Below are 8,177 nucleotides of genomic sequence, written 5' to 3' on the forward strand. Positions count from 1 at the left end.
AGCAATGAAGGTATATAAATATATTTTGTAGCTTAAAGAAAGTTTTAAATGTAAAAACATAGTTACTTGAACTGTAAACTTGTAATAAAAATGTATTGTTAATAAAACAAAAAAAAATTACTGAAATGTATTAATTATATTTGTAAATATTACTTCATTGTAACAACGCTCAATTAAAATTTTTCAACAGCGCCGGAAAAACTTTATTTGGAAGATTTTCAACCTCATTTGAAATGAAGCATTCAAAAGCTGACACTTCGCTTTAATTGTTAAAACCTCCAGACTGGACCACCTACAAAACTATTTTTACCTCTGTTACATTGTGTGCTACCCCTTTGTTTAATTTGTTAATCTTTGTTTGAATACTGCCCTATTGTTAGATACTGAGAATTTTTATGATAACGAAAGATATTGTAGGTTGAATTTTTTTATATTGCAATTTCTTTAACGTTTTTTTTTTTTTTCAAATATATTGTAAAGGTAAATTAAATGATTTCATATTTAATCTGTATACATAAAGTTTCAATTGTGTTATAACTTTGAGGCAGACAACTTTTTTTTGTTTATAAAAATAAATAGTAAGTTCGTCATTTTGATAAATTGATCAAGTAGCAAATAGACATATTTTGTTTATTTCTAAAATGAAAATTATAAAGTGATTAACAATAAAATCTTTTTTTTATAAGTTATGCCTAAAATAATTTTTTGTAATTAAAAATAGTACAATGACTTTTATATTTTTTAAAAGTACTAATGCAAAAAAACAGATAAACGATTTTAATATTTATTACTTATAAAAGTTAAACGAAGTATACTTTGGTAATTCATACATTCAGGATATCAAAGTTTTTTAAATGTAATGTTTTATACTTACAATCCCCAAACAACTTTAGTTCTTATTAAGATAACTCAACAATTTTTATGTTTTTGTTTTTATTTAACAACATTTACAATAACCTTACAAATCAGTAATAATATCCTTTTAGATTGAAATTAGTACAAAAAAGGTATTATTATATTAAAAGGTAAAATAATAGGTTACAAGTTGTGTCACGCAGGTACGAATTTTTACGAGAGAAGTAATACAAAATGAGAGATAAATTAAGAAAAGAAATAATAATATGAGAGAAAGATATTGTGAGAAGAAACAAAAATTCAACACATGTATATCTTTTACTTTTAGTTCAGTGGAAAGGCGTAAACTTGTTTATTTTTAGAAGCCGGACGAGAAGCATTAGTAGTGTTTTGCTATCAAAAGTAAATTACATTTTATTTTTATGTTTAAAGGTTTTTGTTTATTTCGAAGCTAAAATATGTTTAGTTGCAGATACAATAACAACTTTTTTTTTTTATTGAAAACAAAATAGTTATAGCTTCTTAAAAGTATACCAGAAGGTACGCATAGGGTATTTGTAGAATGTAAACTGCCGTCAATTTTATTTTATTTTATATTTTATCGTTCAATCTGAGCTGCTTATACAAAATTAAGAAAAAATGTATTACAATTAGTCAGCTACTTCTGATTAACTTACTATACCAACATTACCAGCAATATGCTTGACTGATACTACTTTTAATTAACACGTTTTTATAGTTTTTATTTGATTATTTAAATGTTTTATACTAAGTAACCTAACTAAAATATGAAAAAAATTGCAGCTAGTTTAAGTGAATATCAAAATAATATGAACATTTCAAACCAACTGATGCAGACTCCCACCTCCTCCGTCTTCAACCTCGAATCAACCCAACAGATGATCTAACAGCAGGGAGAACCCCAAAATCACCACCGCCACCCTGCGTTGCTACGGACAACGATTGCCAACATGGAAAAGTACCTGCGCGCCCCCAAATGCGCCAGGTGCCGCAACCACGGGGTGGTTTCCCCTCTGAAGGGCCACAAGAGGTACTGCAAGTGGAAGAACTGCATGTGTGCAAAGTGCACCTTGATTGCAGAGAGGCAGAGGGTCATGGCAGCGCAGGTTAAAAACTCAAAAATTATTTGGTTAGATTATTTAGAATATATAAAAGATATGTTCGAAAACTAACTTAATTAGTATCGACAACTTCTTTCAGCTTTTGATTCTTTTTTTATCTAATTTGCTTCTTTAGTTATTTTAACTTTATGCTACAAATAGTTCAAAACTAACTGTTTGCTTTTAAGTTTTGCTTTTAAAATACAGGTAGCCCTCAGAAGGCAGCAGGCGCAGGAAGAAAACGAAGCGAGAGAGTTGCAGCTGATGTACAACATCAACAAGAACCCTTTTAACCCCCTGTTGCCCGAGGTTGCCACTAGCAACGGATACCTGAATCACCACAGTTCAGCCAGCAGCTCGCCAACCGGAAGCTTGCTAGTGACGTCATCGGTGAAGTCACCAGTGTCAAGCTCGGAGGAGAAAATTTCCGCGGAAAAGCAGGAAAACGTCGACGAGTTTGAAGCGAAGCCGTTGATTGCTTCGATGTCCGGCAGCGATTCAGGTTAGTTAGAAAATGATAAATAAAAATGTACTATTTATGTAAGTATTAAGTTATTGTAAAGAATAAAGTTTGAATTTAAACGTATCGCTTAAAAGTTAGTTAAAAGTGAAAAATATTTTTTTATTTATTTTATTAGACTTTAGAAATCGTAGTTCAACTTTTAATTTATTTGCATTGAAGCTTGTTTAACTTGGTTTTAAAAAAATTATAGAAGGAAAGAAAACAATTAGTTCCATTATTGACGAAAGCTCAAAATCTCTGTCTCAAAGTTCAGATATTTGCAACAATGAAGCTCAAAATCATGCTGAATTTGATGTTAACCTGTCAGAAAAGCACAGGGATGTACAAAAAAAGTACAAGCTTGTTAATTATTTTTATTTACAAGCTACGCTCACACTTAATTTAGACTTTTAATCAAGAATATCTTAATTTTCGATCGACTTTTAAATCTAGACAGCTTAAATCAAATTTGTTACTTTTTAATGTACTTTACTTATTTTAAAGCGAGACACAAGACTTCGCAATGCTTCACAAGCTTTTCCCTAAAAGCGACAAGAATTATCTCGCGAAAATTTATCAGGAACAAAATTGCAATGTGATGGACACTATTAAGCAGGTAAACTTTAGTTATTTTAAATATACAATCCTAAATGAGCACAAACCTCTTTTTTATCTTATTAGTTTCTCTAAATGTTTAATTAATTCATATTAAGTTGAAATGTTTTTTTCAATAATTTTGAACTTAATTTTTTTTTCGAAGTCAATCCAATATGGCTATGAAATATTTCTTTTTCTGATACATTTAATAGTTTAAACGAAGCATACAAAACTATAATATTTTCTATTTTGTAGATGTTAAGTCATAAAAACACGGAGAACAATGGGGTGCCACCGAATATCAGTCACCCGCGAAACTTAAAAAGAAAATTGTCACCTGACACTGAGAGGGAAGTCAGCAGAAAAGTGCAGAAACAATCATCACATGTGAAATCCAAACAAAGTTAGTTAAGCTATGTATCATAAAAAATATTAACACTAAAAACTTATCTTGTAGGTTAAACTAACTACCAACTGCAAAAAGCATATAATTTTTTTTAAACTAAATTTTAAAAGATAGATCATTCTTGAAAACTTTTATTGTTTTGCTTAAACTAACTACTAACTATAGAAGCATATCATTTTATTTGTTTATATCTAAAAAAGTTCTAATTAAGCTTACACAGGAAAACAAACTGACATTATTTTGAAATATTGTTTTAATCAACTTTAATGAATTTTTGTTAATATTACATATTCCATCAGATTATCCAACTCATCCCTACTACAACATGCCGATTCAGGGTAATCCCCTTTCAACCGGCCAGTTGTTCAGTCAATCAAAATTCAATCAAAACTACGCGCTGATGGCCCAGCAGCAAATAGCCGCCATGCACGCCGCCATTCAGGGGAATTACCATAAAGTCAGCAGAGGATTCCCCAAAAACTTTCCTGCCACAACGTCCCATCAAATAAGTGTGCCGAGTTTCAACAAAGGGAAACTCCCTTTCAACATCTCCCCCTTTATTCCCAGCGCCTACAACCAGATCCAGCGGCCCCAGCAGCAGCAAAGTTTCGCGGGGTACGAGGGTCCGCAGGGGTATAGCCCCAACAACGGTGACAAGTTGCCAAGCAACAAGATACTTTCCATAAACGAGCTGATGATGCAGATGTACAGGCAAATTCAGAAACAGGAAAAACCCGAAACCGATGTTAAAAAAGTCAATAGTTAACTATTTTATAAATTAATAAAATAACTTTAATTTTTTATTATGAACTACAAGACTGAATTTTTTTTTCGATTTTATTCGTGTATAGCATCTACCAGTGTTTCCCGAATATCAATAGCCAAGCACAGTAACTAAAAAAAAAAGATGTAAACAATGAACGGCTTTTTTTTATTTGTTACAAATATTTATGATAATGTTCATTTTAAACAACAAAAAATCTTGATAAGAATTATATAAAAAGTGTTTTGCAATAAAATTAGGTGTATACCTATTCTGGAATGTTTAAGTTACCATTTAGCTATGCATTTTTCTGTGTATAGGAAAACAATTTATGCGAATGGTATATAATTTTTTTTGGGAAACATTGATATATAATGTAAGAAAAAAAAGACTAGAGATGTGTAGTTTGCAGTAAATCGTGTTTAACAATTACAAAGTTTTCATCACAAACAGAGAGATATTAATTTAGATGCATCAATGTTTTTTGATAGTACTGAAATTTGTTTTGATAGGTGCATTCTGTTCATTTGATGCAGCTGTTTTGTTTTATTAACGTTTAAAAATAATCAAATTGGTCCTTTTAAATAATACGAATTTTAATAATTTATTCTATAATTAATTAATTCAACACTTACTTATTTCCTTTTTACACTTTAAAAGTCTACAGCCATTTTATAAACAAAGTTGCCTGTCTCTAGTCAGTACAATAAAAGCTAATCATACTTATGAAAGTCGAAAACAGAGTTAAGAAAATATTTGAACTAACTCAATTTGAGCCTAAATTTATAATAGTTAAAAAAACAGTAAAAGCTGCTTTACAATTAATACAAAAAATAAGTTAATTTGCTGAAAGATTTAAATTAAATTTCAATGTTTTAAACTGCCGTTCTGTTATTGTCGCTATGTATAATTTGAATAACTTTTTTTACTTAAAATTTAAATGTCTTTTTTTTTCTAGTCGTTTTTGTTTTTTAATATATTTTTAAGGCTCTTTATGCGTTTCGCCATTTTGCTTGACTCAATTGTAAGTAGCGCTTTATCTAAAAATTCGTTTTTTTCATTTTCTTTTCAAAACTATAAATATAAATTGATAATTTAGACTAAATTCTTAATAAAAAAGGCTAAAGACTTTGAATAGCTTGATACTGTAATAACAAATACTTTACTCTAGTATTTACATATTTTAGTAATTCTGATGTTTGAAATATCTTTTGTGTTTCTTATTTTAATTTCATTTATGTTAAATGAACCCTTTTTTTTTAATAAAAAAAATCAATAGAGTGAACATTTTTTTTAATTACAAATGAAAATTCTTAACAATATTACCTGACTTAAAATTTAAAAGCTAATTATAAATTACAATAACTAATAGTACAAACAAGATAGCTCAGGATTGTTGTTTATAGTTATGAAATATAAATTAAAACCAGTTGTAAAGTAAAAATTGATATAGTGTTAAACTTTTATATAAGTTTATAATAGCTAAAAATAAATTATGTATCTGGTTCCAAATGTAACAGTATTAGAAAACAATAATAAGAGTAAAAAGATTTTGAAAGTGTTGTTAGATATATGTTTTTTTTTTGTTCTACACAAGTTCAAATAATAAAGACTAATGAAAAAAAGCAAAAAGACAAGACTAAACTTTTAGTAAAAGTATTCTGTAAAATGCGTTAAACACCTAATCATGTAAAGCGGTTTAAAAATTAAAAATGTTAATTTTGAATTTATTGATGTAATAAACATTTCAAATTGCAAACAAACTATATACGAAATTTATATGCAAAATTTTAAAGAAGATAAGTTAACTAAGTTCATACCAGCATACTTCGAAAAAAAAAGAGAAACTGTAAAATTAATAAAAATTAATAATTAAGTTATGTACAAATAAGCAGTTTAAAAGTTTTTATCTCCCAAAATGTTTGATTTCTAGCTGTTGTATTTACAACTAGAATGTTTGTTTTAAGTATGATTGAAGACTCTAGTATTTATAATAAACTAAAGATACAAGTGAAGATAAGACGGCATTTTATTTGGATTTCAAAAGATTAGATACATTTGTTTTAATTAAAGATAATCATGTTTATATTTTTTTTTTTTTGAATTATCGAAAGTTTTTATTTTATTTTCGGGAATAGTCGGCATGAAAAAAAACTAAAATGTTTTTTTTTTTTTACAATTATTACTAAAGTAATACTCGAAGGTTATGTTATATTTTTAACTTAAACTTTCTTATATTATAAAGAATGAAAATTTGATAGTTTTTACTAACAATGTTTGTTCTTTAAAATAAAATAAGTTTTATATGTTTTCAAAAACTTAAACCATTGTTGATTAATTAGAATAAAAAAATGACATGTTTATTTTTAAGAAGTGATCTGTTTAATATTCAGTTTAAGTTTGTGCATTACTCTACTAGTATTTATGAACTCATAAATATAAAAAATAAAAAATAAATAAACCTATAAACAAAAAGATTTCTTCTAGTTTAAACATAAAGCAATCTGCCCGACACAACAAAATTGCTCTCATACAACTCAATCTATAGAAATACATGAAGTTATTTCTTACACTTGTGACACGTTCCATTGTGCCACCAATTAATTTGACACCATTTTAACAACATATGTCACATGTCTCACAAAAGTGCAAAATTGCAATCGCCCAATCGCCGAAATCCGCTGAATTGGTCGCCGGCCACCTGACTACGCGTTTGTGACGTCATAATAACTGCGGCTAGCGTCACATGCATTACAGTTACTTCGATTAAAAAGACATATTCTGATTTAAAGTGTATAATTTTAGTTTTCACATTTTGCGGTTGCAACCTGTTTATTTAATATCTGAAACGGTTTAATACTAAAATATTCGGGTTTGGTTGAAATATTGAAAATATTAATACTTGCACTCAAATAAGCTTTCTTCGTTTGATATCGAGATAAATAGCTTTGTGCACAATGATGCGGTTAGACTACATTTTATTTCTACTTATTGTGTCATGTAAGCACCTCTCAAGATATTTTCTTTTGCCCAAGTTCTGCTTCGAACGAATTCAAAAAGAAACTAACAATGAGCTCTACAAAACTGCCCTTTAAAAACAAGCATTGAAGTTCTTTAATATGAAATGTTAGTAGAAGTTTAATTTTTAATAGGCCATTGTTTTTACCCGTGACCATTTAATAATTTTCACTTAAGAAATTTTCCCAGCTGCTCCCTAACAACGCTGCATAGCAACCATAAAACCCTTCTTCAATATTAAAAAGCGAGTAAAATATTTGAGTCAGCTAGAAGTGTTTCTAAGTGCTTATGTGTTGAGCTTATTATTAATTAACGAGATTTTTTGAAAGTTTGTATCGAGACTAAGTGTCATTTTACTAAACGAAAGTTTCTTTTTTATAAAGATGAGAAAAAGTTTAAAAAACTACTTAAATATTTATACAGTTTGCAAAGATTAAAATGTCAAGAAAATGCAATTTTGTTTTAAAATGTACTAAAAATTTCTGATTTGCAACGAAACCACTTGAGTTTTTAAATTTTTAGTACAAACTTCACATAACAAATTATAGCTTTATTGTTTTTTAGAGTTTTAAATAAGCCTGTCTTTTAATTGAAATATTTTTTTTTGTTTTAAAAAAATCTAAGAAAAAACTTTAAAATATTGCAAAAATATGAATTTGATGAATTTTTACTCTTAAAATAAGAAAGTTTGTTAATATACTTGGCCCAATAAAATGAGCAAAAGAATTCAAGTTTATTTAAAAGTTTTATGAAAACACAAGAATTAAACTTATTGTACACAAGTTTATTTTATAAAAACTTAATTAGACCGACAGCAAAACATTGTTCGTTTAGTTAATTTAAGAAAGAACTTTGATTAGCGCCTTTTCACCAAAAGAAAAAAAAACCGACACGGGTTTAATCAAAACAACGACA

The 8,177-nt window shown here is 28.1% G+C and overlaps 1 protein-coding gene across 1 annotated transcript; it reads left to right on the forward strand.

Moving 5' to 3' along the window:
• The first annotated feature begins 1,668 nt into the window (after positions 1–1,668).
• On the forward strand, positions 1,669–5,260 carry LOC145836082 (uncharacterized). The gene is made up of 6 exons (XM_082943881.1): positions 1,669–1,982; positions 2,184–2,478; positions 2,690–2,831; positions 2,983–3,094; positions 3,331–3,478; positions 3,781–5,260. Exons 1-6 carry the CDS (start codon positions 1,827–1,829, stop codon positions 4,245–4,247), a joined length of 1,320 nt encoding a protein of 439 aa, XP_082800007.1. The 5' UTR covers positions 1,669–1,826; the 3' UTR covers positions 4,248–5,260.
• Positions 5,261–8,177: the final 2,917 nt, after the last annotated feature.

Source organism: Thalia democratica, chromosome 5 (genome assembly GCF_965202585.1).
Source record: "Thalia democratica chromosome 5, ktThaDemo2.hap1.1, whole genome shotgun sequence".
Taxonomy (NCBI): Eukaryota; Metazoa; Chordata; class Thaliacea; order Salpida; family Salpidae; genus Thalia; species Thalia democratica.

What these genes read in the sequence shown, in the direction of transcription:
- LOC145836082 (XM_082943881.1), top strand. Translation starts at nt 1,827, where the DNA reads ATGGAAAAGTACCTGCGCGCCCCCAAATGCGCCAGGTGCCGCAACCAC. An exon ending in AGAGGGTCATGGCAGCGCAG is followed by an intron (nt 1,983 to 2,183) that starts GTTAAAAACTCA and finishes TTTAAAATACAG; the next exon opens with GTAGCCCTCAGAAGGCAGCA. An exon ending in GATGTCCGGCAGCGATTCAG is followed by an intron (nt 2,479 to 2,689) that starts GTTAGTTAGAAA and finishes AAAAAATTATAG; the next exon opens with AAGGAAAGAAAACAATTAGT.